At 46.7% G+C, this 24,584-nt stretch overlaps 1 protein-coding gene across 15 annotated transcripts in view; it reads left to right on the top strand.

Annotated features, from left to right (window-relative positions):
• Positions 1–24,584, top strand: part of TIAM1 (TIAM Rac1 associated GEF 1) — a 354,254-nt gene that overhangs the window by 220,418 nt on the left and 109,252 nt on the right. For 12 of the 15 annotated variants that reach the window (XM_072968300.1, XM_072968313.1, XM_072968310.1 and 9 more), the window contains 3 exons: positions 4,917–5,890; positions 19,437–19,884; positions 24,303–24,475. In XM_072968300.1, the coding sequence (XP_072824401.1) occupies positions 4,928–5,890; positions 19,437–19,884; positions 24,303–24,475 (1,584 nt within the window). In that variant the 5' untranslated portion in view covers positions 4,917–4,927. The remainder of the gene's footprint in view (positions 1–4,916; positions 5,891–19,436; positions 19,885–24,302; positions 24,476–24,584) is intronic. The other 3 variants (XM_072968382.1, XM_072968389.1, XM_072968374.1) reach the window with 1 other exon arrangement.

Raw genomic sequence — 24,584 nt, 5'->3', positions numbered from 1 at the left:
TTTTTGTTTAATGGAGGTACTGGGGATTGAACCCATGACCTCGTACATCTTAAGCATGTGCTCTACCGCGGAGCGCCCCAGAAGAATCTTCTCTTTTAAACAAAAAGTTCATTTAACCAGAATATTCCAGTTAGTTAAGACCTTATTTTAACGTTCCATTTCTAAATAATTATGCATTCACAAGAAATCATACACGATAAAGCAGACCCTTCACCCAGCTTCCCTTAATAGTTGCATCGTACATAATTGCAGTAAACTACCAAAGCCAGGAGTTTGACCCTTTTCCAATGTGTGTGAATAGTTCTACATCTTTTTATCACATAAGGCTCAGTAGGCAATCAGTCTGTAAAATCAGCGCCTGAGGAAGGACTGCCTCCCTGTTGAATGTGTGAACCACCCAAATGACTGTACTTATCCACAGGTTTCTTTAAGATCTCTTTTAACTCTTTCACTGTGTATTTAACTTGATGGAATTTAAAGGAGGTTACTATGATTACTATAATCATATATATAATTTAACTCATCACTTAAAGAGAAGGACCGTGGTGTTGGGAAGAATGGGAAAGTCACACCCTCTCTGGTGTCCTTGGTCTCTGGTCCTGAGGATCTCTTGATTTTCTGACCCCTTACTGCTTTCAGATGACCCCCTGCCCATCATGCCATGTCTCCTTGTCCCCATCTTCTCTGGGTCGTCTTTGGCTCAGCATCTCTGCAGTGTCTACCCTGACAAGGAGGGGTACCTTCTCAACTCTGAACCCCTTTCCTAAGCTTCTGCAGGAATAGCTCCAAAAAGAGGAGGAGAGTGGGAACTGAGGGCAGGAATTAAGAGGAATGAGACAGGAGGAAGGCCTTACTTCTCTGCCCAGGTATTTAGGGGTGGGGAGTACAGTGGAGCAGGGCAAGCCAAACCCCTCAGCTCAGTTCATGCATCAGGGAAATCCCAAACCCAGTGGTCTGGAATGAGGTTCCCGCACAGCTCTGCAGATTGCAGGGCCCAGGGAGCACCAGTGGGCAGACTGGAAACCAGTATGCTTTCCACTCTGAAGTAGAAGAGTTGGCGTATTTATACCAATGTGCATTTTTGCTAGTTCACGTTGGGCTAACCTTCTCGCCTGCTTTCTATTGTAGTTGTATGAGGTTGAGTTTTTGCAGTCTAGATTAAAGTTTATTTTGTCATTCATTCATTCATTCATTCAGTCTTTTTCTCCTGAGTACCTCCTCCCTTTCAGGCGATGTTCTGGGTGCTGAGGGTACAATGCAGCAATAAACAAGACAAGCAGAACTTTCAGCCCTCCTGAAGCTTAGGTTTGGGTGGGGAAGGATAGAGAATAGAAAAGATGAATAAGTGAAGTATATTGTTTGTTACAATTGCGATAAATGCTAAGGAAGAGGGGAGGAAAAACAAAAAAGAGGGATAAGACATGAGTTTGGGAGGGGAGGGTTGTCATTTTGGATAGACATTCCAGGAAAGGCCTCGCTGGGAAAGTGACATTTGAGTTAAGATCTCAACAAACTGGAAAGAGTGAGCCAGGTAGATGCCTGAAGGCAGGAGGGTGGCAGGCAGAGGCCAGAGCATGATCAAAGGCCCTGAGGCAGGCCAGGAAGCCAGAACTGAGATCATTGGATAGAAAGTATAAGACTTGAGGTTTAAATTTGAAGAGTTGTTCCTATGCCACAATCTTGCCCACTTACCTCCTGCTTAATACCTCTCCCACTCACTCCCCCCCCAAAAAGTGCAAGCTCTCTGGGCCACTAACATTCTACATAAGTAAGTCATAGTCTGAAATGGGGAGTGTAATGAGGTTAAAACTGGTATTGTTTTCCAGCTTGAGCTGAGTGAGTACCTTTATTCTCATGCTCTGCTTTTCAATTTCTAGCCCGGTTTTTGCATTTTGGTGTGTCTTCCTCCCCCTTAATCTTTCGTCTCTTACCTAGTGACTGTGTGATGGTTATGTTGGTGAAGGACTGATTGCTCCTTTTGCGTTTGTTACTAAACCATGTGAACATTTAGTGATTCCTTTTCATGAGTAGGACACTTCCAGTCTCTGTAGAGGCTACAAAATATAGTGAAAGCCACTTTCTGCCCCAAAGTTGCTTCCAGACTCACAGGAACAAACAAAGGCTTGTGAAAATATGAAACATAAACCTGGTATTTTGTTTTAATAAAAATAAATGATAAAGATTAGGTAGGAGAGAACAGGGAGAAATTAAGATGATGGCAGTAACTGGCATTTTTACATTCGTACGTAAAAAGGATTAGGACTTTCAATTCACCAGTGTTCTGGGGGTGGCTGGTGGGACAGGGTTTGTCCCTGAAAGGAGAGAGTGTGTCTGTTGTATGCAAGGAACAATTTTAGTTTTTCGTGCCTGTGTTAGTTCAGGGCCCCCCACTGACCCCACTTGGGCCTTCAAGGTTCTCGCTGACCTTTTGGGAAAAGCTTTCAAATTAAGGGGTGTTGCAGTAGTCCCTAGAAACATTTTTCTCCTAACTTGAGTTGCTTCAGACTTCCTGCTGACTCTGCTTGGATCATCCCCTGAGAATTTCTCTTGGTAGGATTTAAGAGATTTGGCATTCATCTCTAAATTCTAGTTCTGAAGATAAAAATGGCTTCTTTCCTACCTTGGCTGGCTGAAAAGAATCTTGCTACTAAAAATGCTATTAATATAACGGATCCTTCAGAGTGATGCATGGATGCTGTAATTCTCTAAGGTTGGGGCCATTTCCTTTAGGAAACCTCTCCCGAGGCTTTTAACTTGATTAGTTTTCTGTTGGCAGGAACAGGCCTAACTAGAAATTTGTTGTTGAGAATATGCCTGTCAATTCATATTTGCAAACTTCTGGAATATACGAGAGAGGAGGGGACATCCTAGCGTATCTGAGGTGACAGTTTTGTTTTCTTTCACTTCAATCTCTTTCACCATCATCCTTTCCTTCTTAAATTTAAATCTGTGTGATTCTTTAAAGGCAGCTGTGGCTAACACTTGTTCTAAGCTTTTAATTAGTTATTGGCAAATAGAGGTACCTAGACTCATCCAGACATCTTAATGTACGCTCAAACAATTCAAGAAGTCTAAGAAATTGGTCATGGCCTTTGGTGTTACAGAGATACTTATTTATTTTTTCTACTTACAAATATGTAGCTCATGATATTCTTAGGGATATAGATCACATACATGATCATGCATGGACAGGCGATCTTTCTATTTTCCCTATACCGAGTTGAGTCTCTGTGTTTTTCTTGCTTCTTAAAGTCGCCAGCCAAAGGGATGTGAACTTGCTGCTTTGAAGTACACTAACAACTAGTAAAAAGGAGATTCTCCTCCTTGGAAACTTCGCTCTGAGAATCATATGATGTGTGACCTGGTAGGGAATATTCCAGTATGGGAAGAGCTTAACATCTGGTGTCTGTATGAGTTACCTCTGAACTCATCGGAACATTCAATGGAGGTTTTTCCCTTCCTGTTGCCACAAATTTTATTTCAGTTAGGATGTGCTTGTGAGAGTTTAAGCAACGTTTGAGACTGAACAGTGGGATTATAGAGTGATTGTGGATCGATGTGAAGGTATGTTATATTTCAGGGTGTTTCAAACTGTATGCAATGGTCATGGTAAAATTTGCTCCTTGTTTCCCTCTGGTGTCTTTGGCTTTTTTGTTTATTGTGTGACTTGCCTGCCTGGAAGATCAGTTTCATGAGAGTGGGGACTGTGTCCCTTTTGTTCTCTGGCTTCTAGAGCATGGGACGTGCTCAGTATATATTTTCAGAACGAATGACTTATGTAGAGTTGAAAGAAACAGCTCAGGGATGTGCCCAGTTACTGTTTTCCTCCGTTCCTTTCTGGCCATTTTCACATGTGTACCTTAAGTGTATACAATTTGGATGGTCTAGAGAAACCTCATTGCAGAGCAAGGAGAATCAGGCTATGTAGAGTCACACTTGTCATGCTTTGAGGATTTCTGTATTTCCCACTTGTGGGTAGCCATCCTCAGACCAGTAAGAGAGACTGAAAAAATGTTCGGGAGGGACTTAAATTAACCTAGGTAGCCCCAAAAGGCTGAATCACATTGAGTGATTTCATAATGTGAATTTCTGTTTGCAGGGCACTCTGTACCAGATTAATGTTCTCAGGTTGGATTTGCTCCCAGAAATAAACCCATTAAATAAATCCATTAGTTTGCTGCTCAGCAGAGAGTGGAGTTTCTATTTTGTCTTGCCACCCTCCCTCCCGCATAACACCCCCTCCCCAGACCCCCAAATCAAGGTTTTCAGAATGCTGTGGAATTTAAGGTAAAAGCCCCTTTTCTTCCTGCCTTGGGTTGATTAAGAAGAGTTGATTGGATTTACATCTTCAGCTTTAACAGTTTTGATTAGTTTTGAAGTGTAGATGGAGTTAGAATGAAACCAAAAACCATTGGGAGGAGGGAGGTTATCAAAGGCACTTCTGAGTTTTGCTCGGTTTTTTTAAAGTATGTGATTTCAAAGAGAAAGTTACTCATTTGGCAGACACCTAGGTTTGTACTTTTTAGAGTTTTCCATTTATGGATAGGAGTAGAACTTTAAATATCCTACTATAGAGTTTTGGAAGAAAGAGAAGGGTTGCCAGCTCTAAGAAAGCAACGCTGTGGCTTGCGTGGTGGGCAGATACCCTCCGGGCAGAGACAAGTGTAATTCTCTCGCGATTTTGTGTGTGCTTGTATTTCACATCCCTGCAGGAGTAATCTCAGTAGACGATGCTAGTTCGCACCTGCTACTGCGCAAGAGTCCAAGTACCTGCCAGGTGCGCATAGTCAGATGTGCGGTTACCTGCCAAGCTGTCTGCCCACCCTGCGTGCTCAGCTCTTTGTGTTAACTGCATACCCACTGGTGACTCAGTGATCCCCTCCTTTTTTTTTTTTTCCTCTCTCCCTTTGCGACAGACCATAAAACCATGGGAAACGCAGAAAGTCAAAATGTAGTGCACGAGTTTTATGGAGAAAAGCATGCCAGCCTGGGGCGCAAGCACACGTCGCGCTCCCTGCGCCTCTCGCACAAGGCGCGGCGGACCAGGCACGCCTCCTCGGGGAAGGCGATCCACAGGAACTCCGAAGTGAGCACCCGGTCCAGCAGCACTCCCAGCATCCCCCAGTCCCTGGCCGAAAATGGCCTGGAGCCCTTCTCCCAGGAAGGCACCCTAGAGGACTTCGGGAGCCCCATTTGGGTGGACCGAGTGGATATGGGCTTGAGACCCGTGTCTTACACCGATTCTTCCGTCACTCCCAGCGTAGACAGCAGCATCGTCCTCACGGCAGCCTCTGTGCAGAGCATGCCAGACTCGGAGGAGAGCAGGCTTTACGGGGATGACGCTACATACTTGGCTGCGGGAGGCAGGAGGCAGCATCCCTGCACACCCAATGGGCCCACTTTCATGGAGACCGCGAGCTTTAAGAAGAAACGCTCCAAATCTGCAGACATCTGGCGGGAGGACAGCCTGGAATTCTCACTCTCTGATCTGAGCCAAGAACATTTAACAAGCAACGAAGAAATCTTGGGTTCCGCCGAAGAGAAAGACTGTGAGGAGGCTCGGGGGATGGAAGCCCGGGCGAGTCCGCGGCAGCTCAGTGCCTGTCAGCGTGCCAATTCGCTGGGGGACTTGTACGCTCAGAAGAACTCAGGGGTGGCGGCGAACGGGGGGCCGAGGAGCAAATTTACAGGCTATTGTCGGAATTTGGTGTCTGACATTCCCGATCTTGCAAACCATAAGATGCCACCAGCTGCCGCTGAAGAGGCTCTTCCGTACAGTAATTATAACACACTTCCCTGTAGGAAATCTCACTGTCTTTCCGAAGGTGCCACCAACCCGCAAATTAGCCATAGCAACAGCATGCAAGGCAGAAGAGCAAAAACAACTCAGGTAAAGTGACTGAAATCTGTTTCGGTATTTTGGAAACGGTGCATGACTTTTAAGTGCATGATTTTGCTCTTAGAGGTTTCCCATCTTTTAGCTGGGTTTTACCCCATGTGCTGGGTAGGGGCTGCGGCTGATGCTGGAGGATTCATCTCCTTTCTGCTTCGCCCCTCTTACAGCTCTGTGGTTAAGGGGTGGGGATTAAGGGGAAAGTGTGTGTGTGTGTGTGTGTGTGTGGTGTGACAGGAGTGGGGATAAAGCTAATAACTTCATATTGGGAAGCTGCCTGTCCGACTCAGCCCTTCAGCAGCATCTTGCTTATTCTAAGCTTCCTTTCTAACGTGGTCCTATCCGTGGACAGATGGGGATGGTGGGGTGTGGACTCTTGGCGTTTATTTCTTCGGTGCCACAGGTGGGAAGAGGTTAGTCGGCAGCCCGTTGGAGGAGGCTTTTTTGATTCAGGGCGGGCTCTGGTCATATGTCAGCTTCTCTCAGGGGTTGGCAGGCTAACTGCCTTACCAGGAGCCATTTCAATTTCCTGTTTCTTGAAATGCCGGCCAGCCCTCTCTCTGGAGGGAGGTGTTGCGGAAGGAATAACATGGGTGGGTTCCAGTTCGTCCTTTGCAGCCAACTAGTTCTTGACCTTGGGCAAACCCTGACTTCTAGTTGCTCTTCTGGACAATGAGGGAAAGATGCTCGATTTGCTTGCTACGGGGTCTAGGTTATGAGAGCCTGGGTATGAAAACATTTTTTTCGAAGCTTTAAAACGAGTCTTACTAACGAAAGGAGGACCCGTTCCCTTAATTAGTCATGGTAATTAACATGAGGATGGTAAGTCAAGTCGTCCTACGTGCCTTGGTCCTTTGCTGGTCCTGCTGTTCCCTGTAGTGAAGTTCCAGGAGTCCTGGCCTGTGTTGAGGACAGGTTGGTAGTTTGCCGGATGGTGTTTCTGATCAGGGATCCAGACGGGGCCCACTTGCCTCGGAAGGTGTCTCAGCCACCCGGGTGACCAGTGACCACCACCGAGGTCAGCTGGAAAACAGCAGGTGCACTCCGACCTGGCCAGCAGGGCTCGGTGTTGCACCTTCTGGTCTTGTTTCAGTGCAAGTCAAATGGGGATTTCAAGGGTAAATTCGCTTGGGAAGGGTGTCTAAATAGAATGGGCAGATGGTGGAGCACCTGGGGAGGGGGCAAAGAAAACTGGCACTAGATCGTCTGTGTTCCTGCCCGAGAGCAGGGTTTTTTAAATTTACAAAATTTTTTTTCAGTTTTCAAAAATCTCAGGTTTCTCATTTTATTTTGGAATTTTGAATTTCCATATACAAGTCATCTGGGGATACAGTTTTTTTTTTTTTCACTCTAGATTTCTGTATTAGAATCATCAGATTTTACTGTGTATTCCTCTGGGTTTCTGTAGGTTAAAGGGGTCTGTGTTTGACCTTTTACTTTGCTTTTTAAACACATATTTTAATTGTGGTAAAAGTACACATAACATTTACCATCTTGTTCATTTTTTTTTAAAAGTGCAGTTGAGGGGTGTTACGAACAGTCACTGTGTTGGGCAGCCACGACCACCCGTCATCTGCAGAACGCTTTTCATCTTGTAGAACTGAGGCTCTGTACCCATTAAACAATCCTCCCATACCCCCTCTCCCCAGCCCCTGGCCAGCACATTCCACTTTCTGTCTCAAAGAATGTGACCACTCTAGAGACCTCATCAAAGTGGACTCATGCCATATTTGTCTTTTTGTGACTGGCGTCCTTCACTTACGTTAGTATCCTCCAGGTTCACATGTTGTAGCATGTGGCAGAAGTCCCTTCCCTTTTTAAGGCTGAATAATGTTCCCATGTATGGATGAAACGACTCCCCCACCCCGCCCCCCCACCCCCCACGCCTCCCACTTCATCCATTGGAGGACAGGTTTTGCTGATGGTGTCCAAGCCAGGACCTGGCTCACCTCTTCTTACCTGAGTAACTTTGGGCAAACATTTTAAGTCTCTTGAAGCCTTAATTTCTTCATCTGTCCCATGGGGATAATAATACATTTTTTTGAGAAAATGGAAGCTGCGAGCAGGGGAGACTCTGTAAGCTGCTATGGTTTTCATTATTATTAATGGTGTTAGTTGAGGACCCAGGGTAATTTGGTGTTTTTATATCAAATCTTGTGTTTTAGAAACACACTTACTAAAAAGGCTGATTTCTGTGATTTTCGGAAGATGAGCTTGAATATTGCATCTAGAAGCCTGACTTGAATTTTTACCCATCTCTTTTCTGAAGCGAGATTATAAGGATAGAAATGACTGAATAACCCCCCTCTGTGGTCCCTCTGCCTGCTCTGTGCGGACTCTTCCTGCACTGGCAACCTGACCCGTCAGGACGTGGGTGAGGTAGGTGACCTATTAAAGGGTCATCTGAAGGACACTGCAGACTGTGTCTTGAGGATGTCGCCAGATTGGCATTACAGGCCCGATTCAAAGAGATGGTTTACTGGCCCTCGCAAGTTAGAGCCGGGTACATTGACACAGACTGTTGGAAAAGCAACCTCGCCTGTGGCTGGCTCTTTTACCTGGCACAGTGCTAAGTTGGCACACATTCTGTGTAAGATTTGAGAGGGGTGCCCCGTGGTACCCTGGCTCCCTGTCTCCACATCCCCAGCACTGGGGACAGCTGGCTCTCTGCTCCTCCCAGCCCCTAACTCGCCCATGGGGGTGTGAGCCTTTGAGTCATGGCTACCCCCAGAAGAGGGGCAATGCTGTTACCCCTGAAAGTTCTCACGTGTAATTGTTGTATGACATTTCCGTTCTTTGGCTTGTCGCCTTCCAACATGGTTAATGTATGGGAGTGAGATCATCTCAGTGTGGTGCCTCATAAAGCACCGTGGTAGCTTAATGTAATGCAAAGTGCAGCACAGGAGGAATCTTAAGAAGTTCATTTGCATCCTGGCTCACTCCTTACTGACTGGTGACCTTGGGCAAGTCACTCCATCGCAGGCTGCTTCTCTGTCCAGGGTGAGTGACACCAGCCTCTGTCAGGACCATTAAGAGAGCCACATGGGATTCCACGTGTAGAAGCCTTTCGCAGAGTCTGTAAAGTGAACGGAAGTATTATTTTTGTCTCGATTTTACATGTTGAGCGAGGATCTTTAATGACTTGAAACAAACCCCAGAATTATGCACAACACTACCCATCCACCCACGCTTCCTAGTCTAAGTTTGGCGTGTTCATCCAACGCGATTTCTTGAGAACCCACTATGTTCCAAACAGTGTATTTTAAGAGGCAGTGGGTGTGAAGGCTTCCTTGAAAAGGTTTTTTTTTGTTGTTTTTTTTTTTTAAATTTTGGTTGAAGTTTCTGACCCAGGGGACCTCTGCAGTGAGTTTGGACCGTGGATGTGAGAGTCTCCTCGTCTGCCCTGGTGATGCAGTCGAATTTGTAACAGCCCTGTCAGCAGTGTCACTCCCCAGAAAAGAGTTCCTGGCAGGCAGCTGGCCCAAAGGCACGGCCTCTGGGCCTGGGAGACAATATATTGTATCTGAAATAACATGAACAACATCTTTTTATTTGAAAATGATCAAAAAAGAGTTTTTGGCCATTCTTCCTACCTTTTGTGTTTGTTCAGGAGTTGGACGTGTTACTGAAACAGGAAGGCACCAGAGTTCACATTTAGGTTTTAAAAAGTGACACGTTTTATGTGTCTGCCACACAGTCAGTGCTGAGGAATTCTATGTGTTGAGTTCAGTATATTTAAGTGTGTGTGCGTGCACTGTGCATACAGGTTCATCTTGTGGGTCAGTCTGGTTGTCATCTGTGGGGAGAGTTTACCTGTATCTCTTTTCTTGTATTGACTTCTGTCAAATATCGAGTAGATTGCCCCTTGATTTTTTTTTTTTTGGTGAGCGGAGGAGGGGTAGGTAATTAATTTTATTTATTGACTTTTTCACTTTTTTAAATGGAGGCACAGGGGACTGAACCCAGGACCTTGTGTGTGCTAAGCCCGCTCTCTACCACTGAGCTGTATCCTCCACCCTGACCTTTGATTTAATTGATAACCTCATTGGGTGTTTTTGGCCTGAACTTTATTCTCTCAGTCTTCCCATGGTTAATGGACAGAGGGGGCAGCCTGGTTTCATGCAAAAAAGAAGTTCTGAAGTCCAGCAGGTCTGAGCTTGCAAGTTTGGACCCTGTTACTTGTTGGCTGTGTAACCTGGAAGGGTATCAGTGACTCTTGAATGAAGTTAATGTCACGGCTCCACACGGGCAGGGATGTAAATCTCCTGGCACAGTATTGCATGTGATAGGTGCTCTGTAAGTAATGTGATGGTGAGGTTTGTCTTAATATTCTGGAGCTCAGGTCTTCTGTGTCTCTAAGACCACCAGCAGGTGAGGTGGAGAGAGAAAAGTACCACCTGATGGAGGGTCTTGGAGCCAGGTCCTATATTTCAAAGGGAAGCTTTGGCTCAGAGCGTTTGTGCATAACTTGTGAGGAGAGCTTCATTCATCCACCTGGAGATAAACGAAAGGGAGCCTCTGTGCTGAGACCGTCTCGGGGGTCGCCGCCTTGGGAGGGGGGCCAGAGGCCCTCTCCGAGCTCCTCTCGGGGATGCGGTGCTGGTGATGAAGTTGGTGTGTTGGTCTAGTTTCTGACACCTTCCTCACGCTGTAGCACGAAGTGGGACGGAGGGAAGGCCGAGCTCCAGGCCCCCAAGGGCCACTGCGGGGATTCATTTCCGCCTGATTTCCAGTTGCCAGCTCACCCATCATCTCTCTCTACAGCCCCATTGCTTTTCAGGGATTCGCTGACAAGGTCTCACAACTGGATTAAAACCCAGGTCTTCCGATCCACAGGCCAGGGTTCATTCTTCAGAAGCAAACCCACATCACACTACCTGCCCACGTTCAAACAGGTTCCAGTTCATGTGCCCTCAGATTTTGACATCAAAGCCCTCAATTCTGGTACAGAAGCCAACAAAAGAAAAGCAAAGGTTAGTGGAAAAAAATAGTAACTGGCCTCTACTGTGGCCCGAAACAGTGGCTCCCGAAAGATGTGACCAGAGACAACTTTAGAAGGTGTCATTCCTGGTGACTCTTGCTTAAATGAGTGACAGAGTTGGTGATTTCAGTGAGATAAAGAGGGCAGCCTTGTCAGAAGATCGTGAGTTCCTACAAACACTGTGTTGAGTTTTAAAATTTTGTTTTGTTTTACACTTGGCTTAAATGGCTCAGGGGTGAGTATGTTCCCTGAGCTGAGAACACACATCAACATCCCAGAACTTCTTAACCTTTGGTCACAGATTCCTTTGAGAGTCAGATGAAAAACGTGGATTTTTTAGGATCAACACCTTTTAAGGACCACCCTTCTGCCTGTCATGTAGGGAATCCTTGGGTCCTCCAAGGTCCATCGAGAAACACTTGGTTAAGAACCTCAGGTTAATTCTTCATGAAACAAAATATTTTCATATAAAACCCACTTCTAAAAATAACATCTCTTCCTTCCCTTCTCCTGTTTGATTCTTCTTTTTTGCTTTCCTTTTAATCTTTCTTTTTCTGGCATGTAACTTAAGCAATGAGATACTTGTTTTGAAAACCAGCCCATCCATTTTCAACATGAATATCTATCTCTTTTGCCAAGACTTTTAGGGAGGGAGAGGGTGAGTAGGTGGCTGAGAGATGGCTTATATCAGCGATTCTCAGACTCGTTTATACTCTTAAAAAGTGTTACAGATGCTGAAGGGCTTCTGTTCATGTGAGTTACATCTATAAATATTTATCACATGAGAAATTGAGACAGAAATATGAAAAAATGCTTGCTAATTCATCTTAAGATAACGTCAATAAATCCATTACATGTTCACATAAATAAGTTTATTTTTAAAAATTTATTTTCTAAAATTAAAAAAAAAGAGTTTGTTTTTTTCCAAATCTCTACAATTTCTGGCTTCCCAGAAGACCCTAAAGTCTCATATCGGCTTCTGCATTCACTCCCTTGTGGTAAGCTGTTTTGGCTGGACTGTAGGAGGCAAACCTAGGATCGAACAGGTGGTTGGAAAAAGGAGGGCCTTAGGGCCCCCCTGAAATTAATTAAGGACCCCTGGTCCACACTTGGAGAGCTGCTCATTTATGCTAATACAGGTTGGAGAAATTTCAAGCTTTTGGAAATCACATGCTGAGTTTAGTGCATAAAGAGAGGAGAGTCTGTGCCCCTCGGGGCACATTGTGTCCCATGGTAACGTGTGATGCGGGTTTCCTAGCGTGACTGAGGAGGGCAAAGGGCTGGGAGCGGGAGTGGAACCTCCCCTCCCCCCCCAGCCAGCCTGCTGTGCAGCCCTGAGAGCATCTCCCAGGAGGCCAGGGCCCAACTTAGGAAACTCCCACAGGCTTTTCACTCTGCCACTGGGGCCCAGGGACAGAATATCTAGTCTGGGCCATGAAACAGCCCAATATGTCTTTCTCACTTTCTCTACTTTTCAAAAGCTTAAAGAAAAAGCCTTGTGGATGAATTCTGGTTGTCTCCGTAAAAGACATGATAAACCTGGATGGCTCGAGGGTTGCAGCCAGGCTTTCCAGTCGGGACTCTTCGGTGACTTCATCAGGAGTTGAGTGTGAGCTCAGGAGCCTGGAAATGACTAGAACTTTAAATCAAATGGAAATGTATTCCCTGAGGCACGGTTTTCTTGTTTTGAGAGGAGGGTGGAAAATGAGCAGCCGTTAAGTTGTTCAACAATGTTTGATGTTTTTTTTTTGGAGTGCCTACGCCATGCCAGGCACTATTCTTGGCACTTGGGATGCGTCAGGAAAAGATCCCTGAGCTCAGGGAGCTGGTTGGGTTGAGGTGGGTGTGGGTGTGCAGAAACACTTAGCACCACAAGCACGTGGCCTGCTGCGTGGGAGAGCGAGGTGAGGAAGATCAGCTGATCAGGTTGGCCCCCTGGAGAGGGCAGACTTGAGTCAGGATTTGAAGGGGAGATGGGAGTGGCCCTCTATGGTTGAGATGCAGCAGAGAAGTTGGCATGGTGATTGGAGGAAGGCACGAGAAGGCTTCTAGCTTAGGGAAGAGGGACTTGAACTGAGCCTTGAAGGATCAGGATTCCTGGAAGCAAGAAAAGTTGGGAACATACACTGAAATGAGTTCTTCAGTTTCACTGGTGACTGGGTGCATCCGAAGAGCCAGTGCTCAGGCTGGTGTTGAGGGATGGCCTGATGGACGGTCTCAGGAGCCCTCCACCCAGCTCCTGGGAGACCTGACCCCACAGTGATGTGCAGGAGGGACTGATGGAAGGAAGGGAGCTGGGGAGTTTGTCGCTGAACCGGGGATGTGGCACTCAGAAAAGCAGAACAGGGACCGGGGGGTGTGATCTATCCTGAGGAAGGGTGACAACAGGTTTGAGGCACGCACCTAGGAAAACAGATGAAAGGAGAGAAGATGATTCATTAACTCAGACCCTGAGTGCTCTCCAGTCTGGAGTTACCTGAAGCCACATTTCAAGCATTTGCCAACTTTCTTCCGAGTCCCCTTTTAGCAGCAGTCAGAACTTTAGTTCTGAAACTAAAAGAGAGCTTGAGTCTCTCCCATTGGGAATCATTAGAAGGGATGGAACTGGGAGTCTGAAACTTAAAAGGGCATGGAGATTTTTGCCTCGGAAAAGGAAGAAGAGGGAAATAGAGCCAGTTTCTAGAAATGCCTCGAACGAGCTGGGCCACGTACAGAGGAGCTAAGAGTGGGAGGCCCCGGAGGCAGAATTTACAAACTTCAGAATCAAAAATTCAAAAAGACACTGGACATTTGTGCAGAGAGAGAGGGGAAACAGAAGAGCCGTGCAGTGATGGAAACTGATCCTATGATATGTCTGTAAATCAAGGATGGCGATTATTAGCAGCAGTGCCCAGCAGCTCCTCACTTTCAGCAAGAAAGCATCATTTTCTTAATTCATCGTGCACTTTTCTGAATGTGAAAATAATTAAAAAAATAATTGCCTTGGCTCACACCAGCCTTGGTCTGCCTCTGTTTTTCCCACGAGACCTTGTGTTTCCCAAGTTCCTGGGCGATGACCTTTCTTCCATGTTAGAGCAGAAAGGTAGTGAGTGAGGTCAAGTGGTGTCTTCTCTCCTGGGGCTGAGATGTAAGAAAGGCTGAGGATGGGCATGGCTGTCATTACAAGTAACACTCATGAACAGGTACTGTGGGCTCGGCACAGTTCTAGAAATCTGTGTTGAGTTACTTCAGTCTCATAGCATCTTATCAAAGTAGACATTGTTGCTACCTGCCTTATGCAGATGAGGAAACCAAGGCATGGACTGGTTCACAATAACTTGCCTAGAGTTGATATTTGCTGTCCTGAGGCTGCTGAGGAGTGTGTTGAGCATACAGAGAAGAGAACATTGGGAACCAAAGACAGTCTTCGTGTGCGTGCATGCACTGGGGAGGCAGGTACTTAGAATTTTCAGATGAGGAGAAGATCATAAACCTGAGGGAGAACAGTTTAGAATTTAACAAGGCAGAAATTATTCCAGTTCAAGGCTTGTGCAGGTCAAAATCTCCTCACCTCACTGGAATTCAGTGCCCTTTCATCTGCAGTATTTACCTTCTCTATACAGGGATGTTAAAGCAAAGCTGAATTCATCAGGGAAATTAGACAAAGTGAACGGCATAGCAGCTTCTAATCGCATTCGACTTGGAGCTACAAGTGGCCAGTTGATCCCACTGGTCCCCGAACTGTCCCAGGGCCCTTGAACTTTGTGGCTAATTACCACTTCAAAATTGTGTTCATACATCATGTGCACAGCAAACCTGTTCCTCAGGCCATTTCTATAAGTCCCCCGTGGAAACGTCTTGAGCCTTGGTACCGTGTGTCCTTAGCCCACATTCGGGCTGGGTGATCCCCTAGTTTTCAAGGCAGTGAAAACAGGCTTTGAATTTGCTTCTTGCCTCCTCCGTTTTAGACCAGAGCTCATTTCAGCATTTGTTGCCCAGCTAAAATGACTAAGAAAACTCTTGCCTGGCAGCTGTTGAATGTTCTGGGCGACAGCTGGCCACTTGTGCATCCGATAGGAAAGTGCATACGTTCATGCTGGGAAACTGCCAATGCAATGGAAACTGGTGAGTGCTCTAAAAATCTGGCTTGGGAGGATTTGTCCAGAGAGAGCAGGGTTTCAGAGCATCTTCTAGCCCATGAATGTTGTTTATAATCGGAAGCCTCTTCAGTGGAGTGGTTCAAACCTGGGGAGTTTATTTTGAGCTGTTTTCAGGAAATCTCTGGACAGATCATGCGCCTTGTTGGGTGTTAATCCTCTGTCTAGTGAGGATCTTACCATCTCCCTTGCTGTCCTCTGACTTTTGGTGTGAGTTTCAGTATTTGGTTAAATATTCTAGGACTGGTCACATGCTAAGACGTCTAACTAGATAAGATGGAACATACTTTGAAGACTGCTGGGTTTTGGGGGGCTCTTCCCTGGGGTTGGTCATCTGGGTTTCTTGCTGCTGGAAGAGTGGGGTGGTTCACAGGGGCTTTGAGTGTGGGGCACGTCAGATTTCTCAGGTGTGATGTGTCCTTGAGGCAGAGGTGGGTAAGAGGAGGAGCCCTTCGGAAAGATGCACCAGGAACGTTTGCATCCCAGTGATGCTTTCTTTCTTCTGAGCTGTTGGGAACCCCATCACAATGGTATGCACCCTGGCATTTGCGAAGGATGGGCAGTGAGGATGCGGCCTCAGAGCGGGCTTTCAGTGTGTGAGCCTAGAGCCTCTGCATCAGTGTATCTGGCTTTGGTTTGTTCTAGAGATTCTGAGACCTGTAAACTTGTATTTCTCCTGTGGCACTTAGGCATCTGGATAAGAAAGCCCTACTGTGGATAACTCTTTCCTGCTCTAAAGATGGGGGTGGCTGATGTAGAGAACACGGAGTCCCTTTTGACCATTCGGGGGTTGAGTGATGACCTCTGGCTGGGTGGACATCATTTCCCAGGATGCTGAAGCACAGGTTCCTGAGTATCTGGGACATCCCAAGCTTCATGACCAAATAGGGGCTGGGTCTGGGCAGCCGGGATCTGTTTCCCAACAGGCTGGGCCACATGTCAGTGTTGGGTGCTGTGCACCACTGAGCCTGCTCGACCACTTGTGGAGACGAGGTGGAGCCAGCTTGGGTCACAGATGGGGAGCATTCCCCAATGGTTACGCTGGGTTGCATGCTCCAGAAGCATGCTGGCTCAGCTGGGGCCAGCGGACCTGGAACCTGGAGGAGTCACTTCTTTGCTCAGGTTAGTGGCCATCCCAGAGCTGAACACACACAGCCTGGGCCATCGTGAGGTTGTGACGTCATTAGGCATGAGCAGATGTTCAGGTCCGACAAAGAGGTGAGTGTCTATTGAGGCCTTAACCCTTAGGTTCAGGAGGGACGTCAGGGCATTCTGTAGAGGGGGTCATGCTCTGTGTGGATGGAGTGGACGGTTCAGAGACATGCCTTCCGGTCTCTGCCTCTGCTTCTCTCATCTTCTTTCATCTGCTCCTCCCCCTTGCCACTGCTTTTGAGTGTGAGCTCTTTGCCAGGAAAGTCAAGGCAAACAGATGAACAATCATTCAGCATTGACTGAGTTGACTGTGTAGGCGTTGACTACCGAGACGGGTCTGATCGGGCACTGCATGCCGCTGAGCCTTCACGTTAAGAGTGGAGAAGGTGGCAGGAAGCTCGGGTTCCAACCTCCGGTTTGCCGCCCACCAGGCTTGGGACTTGCTGGGACTCAGCAGCCCCAGGCATTAACCAATGGGATGGCTGTGTAAGGTTCCTTCCGGTTCTAGATTGCCTGGAGTCCATTCCCTCCTTCTTTGTTCTGAAGTCTTTCTCTTGTGAACTCAGGAGGCTCCCCATGTAGCTTATCTGCCCCTGTCTTACAGGGAAGCAGCTTGCCTTTCTTCATTTTGGAAGCGAGTTTGTAGCTGGTTTTGTCACTTCTTCCAGAGAAAGACTGAGATGTGAAAATGAATCCAGATGTTGGGGAAATTCACACAGAATCCTCATCTCCCGCTACCCATGGTTACTGAATAATCAGTCATGGCCAGATTTAGGTAAATGTCCCTGCCAGGGAGAAGCGTGGGTTGATGATGATGGTCTCTTGTTTGTACCGAGGACTTTTACCTACTGGATCTGGGTCCTCAATGACCATCTATGTCGGGTTAACAGGCAGAACAGCTGGTAGCAAGGTGGTGGCATCAGTCGTCGTCAGTCACAGGGTCTACATCTGAGCCACATCTGTGGTTTCTTTGATTCCCTTAAGTCCCTCTAAATCCCAGGGGTCTAAACTCCATTGCAAAGGCAGTTGATTCTGAGAAATTTGCTTAACCATTTCCTGCTACTGTCTTCCTCCTTACTTCCCACTTGTTCTTCCTTCCTTCCTTCCTTCCTTCCTTCCTTCCTTCCTTCCTTCCTTCCTTCCTTTCTTCCTTTCTCTAATATACTTTTAATTTTAGAACAGCTTTAGAGCACCCTTCAATAGCTCAGCTGGTAGAGTGCAGGGCTGTAGAGGTGATTAGAACAGCTTTAGAAGAACATAAATGTTGCAAAGATATTAGAGAAATTTCCCATATGTCTGGCACCCAGTTAACTTTGAGCACTTGGCTGAGGTAGTATTTGCCAGGTTTCTCCCCTACCAAGCTACTCTTTTTCTAACTCTTTGTGCAGTGTACTCTTTGTGGAGTTTTGTTTTTTAAGGTGTACAATGTGATGAATTTGTATGTATATTTTGTGAACTGTTTACCACATTCTAGTTAATTAACACATTCGTTATTCACACAATTAGTTCTTTCTTTCTTTCTTTCTTTCTTTCTTTCTTTCTTTCTTTCTTTCTTTCTTTCTTTCTTTCATTCTTTCTTTTTTTAGGGGGGGGATGAGAACACTTACAATCTACTTTCCTAGCAAATTTCAAGTGTACAATATAGTGTAATTAACTAGAGTCATCATGCTGTATGTCAGGTCCCCAGAACTTACTCATCTGTAACTGGAAATTTGTACACTTTGACCAACGTGTGTCTCCCTGTTTCCCCCAAGCCACCAGCGTCTGACAACCACCATTCTGCTCTCTGGCTCTATGACTTTGACATTCTTACATTCCACAGAGAAATGAAATCATACAGCGTTTGTCTTTCTGTCTCCTTTGCTGGTTTCCATGTCTGGCTATGTCCATCTTTTAGTGTCTCACTTAGTATCTATTTTGTGATGAAGGTGAACTCTGAAAGCTGTAACTTAGAATTGACTGAGTTAGATGTGCAGAGATGCAGGCACAACACCTTTTCAGATCTCGTGCAGATCAAAATTAGTTTGTGGCTTGGTTCATTCTGCTCCGTTGCCTCTCAGCGAAGATTTGAGCACAAAGCACTCATTTTTGTGGCGATCGGAATATCCTGTTAGGTTTTACATTTTCAAACCGTAATTAACTGTTTATGAGACCAAAGTGGTTAAGCCCCCAGACTTTGCCATCCTCATCCTACGTCAGACTCACGTTCTCATTCTCTTCCTTTGAGAAAAAACAGTCTAATTTCTTTTCCATTAAGACTGTTGAGCTGTTCTGTCCTATACTGCGGTCATTATCCTCCCTTGATTACTACCATGATTTAATTATTGTTTATGGAAATGCCTTCAGCACTTCAGAGTAATTAAGATTCTGATTTAAGAACAGACCTGTCTGTGTCCCGGAAACATTCACTGTGAGAGCAGGGGCAGTGCTTTGAAAGTTCCCGATGTTTTTAAACTGGGAATTGATACCCCCGGCATCTTGGCAGTTGCCCCAAGCTGTCTCTTGGCCCCGGGGGCAGTGAGTAGTGTGCTTCGGGCTCCTAGCATCCCGGCTCTGAAAGGGCAAGGTAATTGGAGAGCCTGCACCGGAGCTGTGGGCCCCAGCGCGGAGCGAGAGGCTGCTTGTTTTGAAGAAGTGAAGCCGATTGGAGCATGAGGACTGGTCCCTGCTCCTGGGCGGTGGGTCCTTGCTGGGTGAGTGGGTGAGGTGGTGCACTACGTCTCTTTTTTGTCACCGGCTTATAAAATAGACTTCTAACTAGGCCCTTTATTTTTGAAAAAAGGTATCAGCTAAAAAGACCTCTTTATCCCTTGGAACCCCCCACCTCCAGGACAACTAGCTAATTAGCCTGCTGAATCTCCCGGAGCTCCAGGCAGGCTGATGAGGGTGAGGGCGCTGAGCTCACTCAGCAGGGCAGTGGGAGAATCTCAATAGCTGATTTGCCAATGACTTAATTACCCAAGTCAGATAAATGATAAGTTCTTTGAAATGTTCCTTGTTGTCTTGGGTTTTGTTTTTTTATTATTTCTTGAGCATTCCATTCTTGTTTGCATTCATACTGGGGTGGCTCAGGGGTTTTACTGAGCTGCTCTGCAGGCAAGTTGGGTTTGAGCAGGTCAGGGGGCTGAGGAGTAATTGGTCCAGGAGAGCTTGGGAGCAGCAATGCCCTGTGGGACACCTGTAGCTACAGAGCCCCTGGCTGGACTGACAGGAGCACCTGGGTTACTTCTCTGTGTGATGCATGTCTTCTTTTTTCTCCCTTTCGGCTCCCAAGGATGTTAATGCAGGTGAGGGTAGCGAGTTTGCCGACAGTGGGATCGAAGGAGCCACCACCGACACGGACCTCCTGTCCAGGCGATCCAATGCCACCAACTCCAGCTACTCACCCCCCACCGGCCGTGCCTTTGTGGGCAGCGACAGTGGCAGCAGCTCCACCGGGGATGCAGCCCGCCAGGGGGTATACGAGAACTTCCGACGGGAGCTGGAGATGAGCACCACCAACAGCGAGAGCCTGGAGGAGGCGGGCTCCGCACACAGCGACGAGCAGAGCAGCGGCACCCTGAGCTCCCCGGGCCAGTCCGACATCCTGCTCACGGCCGCGCAGGGCACGGTGCGCAAGGCAGGCGCCCTGGCCGTCAAGAACTTCCTGGTACACAAGAAGAACAAGAAGGTGGAGTCGGCCACCCGGAGGAAGTGGAAGCACTACTGGGTGTCCTTGAAAGGTAAGAGAGGGAGCGTCCTGGCATCCTTTCTGCAGTGCTGGATACACCCTGTGCTCCACAGGGCACCTCTGCAAATGATGGTTTTTAATTACATGAAATTTCCATTTTATGCTAATTTCAAAAACGTTATTCCATTGATGGTAAGAATACTTAACATGAGAGCTACCCTCTTCAAACCTTTCTAGGTGACAGGACAGTACTGTTGACTAGCCAGGGCTTTAGCACATCTCTAGGACGTGATCGTCTTCCTTAACAGAAACTTCTTTGATTAGTAACTCCCCATTTCTCTTTCCCACCAGTGTTGTTCTATTTCTTTTACGTTTTTACAGTTGAGCTGTTGGACCCTCTCATGTTTAGTTTTCTCATGAATACAGCTGGTTCTGATGACAGTTTCAAAGGATTGAGTTCCAAAAACATTTTTTGGGGGGAAATCATTCAAAACATATGCCCCCAAAGTGACTGTTTTGGAGGGAAAACTACTAGTTTGAATCCTTTGAAACTGTCATTTTTGGAGTAAAAAATGATGGAATGCTGCTAATTTCATAGGGTTCAACCCAGTGTGCTTAAGGGAGTGGCTAAACCAGCACATGTTTGTGAAAAATCACGGTTTTATAGTCACACTTTGAATATTTGACTATTCTGGCTTCTGTGGAAAACCTCAGGAAGTATTGGCATTAAACTTCCAATTTTATTTTTCTGTGCTAAATCACATACCATATTACAGTCTATATAAAATGTGTACGAAATTTTGAACCCAGATGTGAAATAGGAACTTTAAATTTGAGCAAATTCTGTCAGTTTCCACACATGCCCGGCACACTTTGCTTGTTTTCCAAGAACTGGGAAAAGGCTGTTTGATGTAGTGGTTCTGTCTGAGAACCACAGCTCTCCTGTGGGAGCCTGTTGGAGAATCACCGCTGTTCTTTCTCACGCGGGACCTGCCTTGGCTTAATTTGAGTCACCGCAGGTCGTGTCTGACGGGCCCTCCCTGCTCATGGCTGCTGCTCTGCTGGGGGTGGGGTGGGAGGAGGTGAGATGAAGGGTGAGGCCCCTTCTCCCCCCTCACGCTCCTCCCCCAGGGTCCACACCACTGGACACTGCAGCCTCCGTGCCCTGGACAGCTCGTTGTGCCCTGCATTTTATTAGTCTGTGCTTTTTTAGCAGCATGATCGGAAGCCCCGAGGCACAACACCACGGCCCCGGGAGGTGCTTTCTGGGTTATACCCATACCTGCCGATTCTCACGGTTTAGCGATGGAGCCCTGTGTGAGTCCCTGTATTAGGGCTGCTGTAGCAAATTACTGCAGACTGAGGGGCTTAAACAGAAGTTTATTTTCTCAGTCCTGGAGCCTAGAAGTCCAAGATCAAGGTGTCAGCAGGTTTGCTGTTTTCTGAGGCTTCTCTCCTGGACTTGGGGACAGCTGTCTTCTTCCAGTATCTTCACGTGGTCCTCCTTCGTACCCAGATTCTGTGCCCAGACTCCCATTTCTGTAAGGACAGTAGTCATATTGGACGAGGGCCCACTCTATAACCTCACTTTATTTTAATTACATCTTTAAAGACCCTGTCTCCAAAGACAGCTGTATTCTGAGGCCCTGGGTGACGACTTCAGCCTAGGAATTCGGGGGAATAGAATTCAGCCCATGACAGTCCCTGAATTTGTGGTATAAACAGGCTTCGCAGGGGACTGATACACTGAGGTTGAGAATAACCATGTTAGAGGCATAGAATAAAAATAATTAGATGATTTTTTCACTTGGGACATGGAAGCAGGGGCTGTTTTGTTTCTGCTGTTCTTTCAGAGAATAAATGATCCAGGGAGCCTGGGTGTGGGCGTTCAGGAGCACAGCTCACAAGCCCATTAGTGGAGGGAGCCTTCACGTTCTTGGTGACCTAGATCCGAGTGACACAGTCTGTCAGGATCCAGGCCCAGAACGCAGAGCCGCCGAGTCCTTTGCTTCTTGCTCCTGATGGGTTCCATTATATACTGACAGACTCGAGGCTTGTCCTTGTCACTCAAAGGCAGGGCTTGCCGCTGACTTGGGCTTGGAGACTGAGAAATGAAAAGCAGAGTACCTGGGAATCGTGGGGTAGAGAATTCTCCAAAGATTCTTTCCCTTTCAACAGAGTAATTAATTTTTTAAAAAGACCTCATTTAGAAGGAGTCTCTGGAGTGTCTCCATCAACAACTGAAAAGCGTATAGATCATGGTCAAGTGTAGACGAAGGTAAAAGGGCTGTTACCACGGGGCACGCGTTCCCAGACTTGCTGCTTCTCGTTAGTCTTAAAATTGGAACGTGTAGATGATGGAGTAAAAGCTACTTTTTAACCACTCACTCTCATGGGTGATTGTAAACCAAAGTTGAAAAATGATAAAAACAGCAGTTTGGGAGGATCCTAAAATGTTCAACGTGTGCTCACACCAGAATGTGTGGACGCCCCGTGTTCATATCCACAAGCTTCATTCTCTGTTCTCAAACTATGGTAAAGCTGTGTTGGTCCTTTTCTGTGAAAACTGTACTCATCATTAGTGTCGTATTTAGTCCTAAGGATTATTTAGAGCAGGGTTTTTTAACAGAGGGACTCTCGACATTTTCCAGATCATTCTTTGTTGTGAGGCCTGTCCTGGGCCTTATGGGATGTTTGCCACTATCCCTCTCCACCATCTACTGGATGCCAGGAACACCTTCCCCAGTTCCCCACCCCCACGTTGTGACAACCAGAAGTGTCTCCAGACTTTGCCACGTGTCCCCTGGGGGGCAAAATTGCCTCACCTGGGGAACCTGAGATTTGGAGGCAAATAACCTCTCCTTTCCACTTCTTTTCTTTTTCTATTTGTCTTTGAATCCATGCTAGCATGAGACATGGAGACAGGATGTATAGATGATTCTGAACGTGACCTATGTGTGCCTGTCAAAACTTGAGATCTTCAAAATAGCAGGGATTATGAGAAAAATAGGGTCCGGGCGGACAACTCAGTGGGTATGTTATTAAGTTATATGTATGCAACTTATTCACCCAAAACTTAAAAACAAAACCCAAACCCTACTAACAATACATAGTTAACATCTTAATTTCCAACAGTAAATGCCACAGAAAAACAGAGGGCTTTACCTTTAAGGAAAAAAAAAATGAATATAACTTGAGTGGTTAGAAGGAAGAACTGAAACTCTGGAATTATGGAGACAAGAACAACAGTTATAAAGTCATGACGTGCAGTAGGACTTCCAGGCACAGCGTGTGGTCAGACTGTACCAAGGGAAACGTTGTGAAATGACTGGGCTTTGCATGCCAGTCTGCACGTCCAGCTGCACAGCGTGTTGGGGGATGTTGCATTTAGCAGCTGTTACATGCTCATGTGAAATATTACGTACTAGGAAAAATTGCCTTGGTGCTCATGTGACTTCTCCATTGAGCCCCATTGCTCTGCATCACCGATCACAGATTTGCTTCATGGACGTTCATATGGCAGCTGAATAGGTCGTGCTTTGCAGGGCTTTGTAATTCACACAAACGGTGGCCCTTGCTTGTGGTAAGGAGGGTGCTGAAGCCTGACCGAGTGGCTTACGTCGAAGTTAAAGAGTCATAACATCGGGCCCCGACTTCCCCTGAAATTGGATTCGATTACTTGAGAGCAAGTGCTTAGTGAGTAATTACTAATAAAGTGAGCTTCACAGGCAGGTGATGATGGAGGGTCTTTACTGAACCCACCTTGCCACAAATCTGCAAAAGATTTCAATTGCTACCGTCTCATTAGTTTCACAGTGTAATTCAGTGTGGACCCGGCCTCTGGCTCCCCTCAGGTCTTCATGTGTGTGCCATGCATTTCTCCTTCCAGGACGTGGTTGACTTCCAGAAAAACATTCTATAGAAAAGATCTGAGACCAAAAATCTAGCATTTGTTTCCTTATCCTGAAAGCATGTAAGGCCAGTGTTATGTTTTGTTTTCTCCAGGGGCACAGGCAAGAAACCTAGTACCTTGTGTTTCCTGGTTGCCTAACACATGAGATGTACTGGGAAGGGGCTCCGGGTGGTGGGGGGCAGTGCTGACTGCCAGTCCCCACGCAGCGCTGTTGCATTTGGGCCCGCAGAGCTGAACTACTGCCACCACTGGCCAAAGGAGACAGTAAGACCCCCTTATGCCTATGAAGATACCTGTAACGAAACATTCTAAAACAGAAAGTAAGGGTCTTAGAGAACTTGAGGGCACGCATGATGAAACTGTGATTTAAGTATCCCTGCCTTTGGCTAAGCCCATCCAAGACCAAGCACAAGCATGGCCCCATTCTCTTTACTTCCTGGGTTTCACGCTGATTTCCAGCCCTCTCATGGTCTCAGGGCGGAAGTGACAGTTTGCATTATAGACTTTTGGTTTCCTGAGCACCAAATACTCACGCAGACCCCGTTCTTGTTCCTCAGGGTGCACGCTGTTTTTCTACGAGAGTGATGGCAGGTCCGGCATAGACCACAACAGCATCCCCAAGCACGCCGTCTGGGTGGAGAACAGCATCGTGCAGGCCGTGCCGGAGCACCCCAAGAAGGACTTTGTCTTCTGCCTCAGCAACTCCCTGGGCGATGCCTTCCTCTTTCAGGTTTGTTGGGTTCTCCCTTGGCAGGGCATTTCAAATTTCTTACGGATACCTTCCCTTCCTGCCTGTGTACCTCACCATTTTACTGGTGGGTTCTGTCTTTTGCACATTG

This window comes from Vicugna pacos, chromosome 1, assembly GCF_048564905.1.
Source record: "Vicugna pacos chromosome 1, VicPac4, whole genome shotgun sequence".
Classification (NCBI taxonomy): domain Eukaryota; kingdom Metazoa; phylum Chordata; class Mammalia; order Artiodactyla; family Camelidae; genus Vicugna; species Vicugna pacos.
Note: the sequence above shows the minus strand (reverse complement) of the source record. Positions and strands in the feature narration are given on the sequence as shown.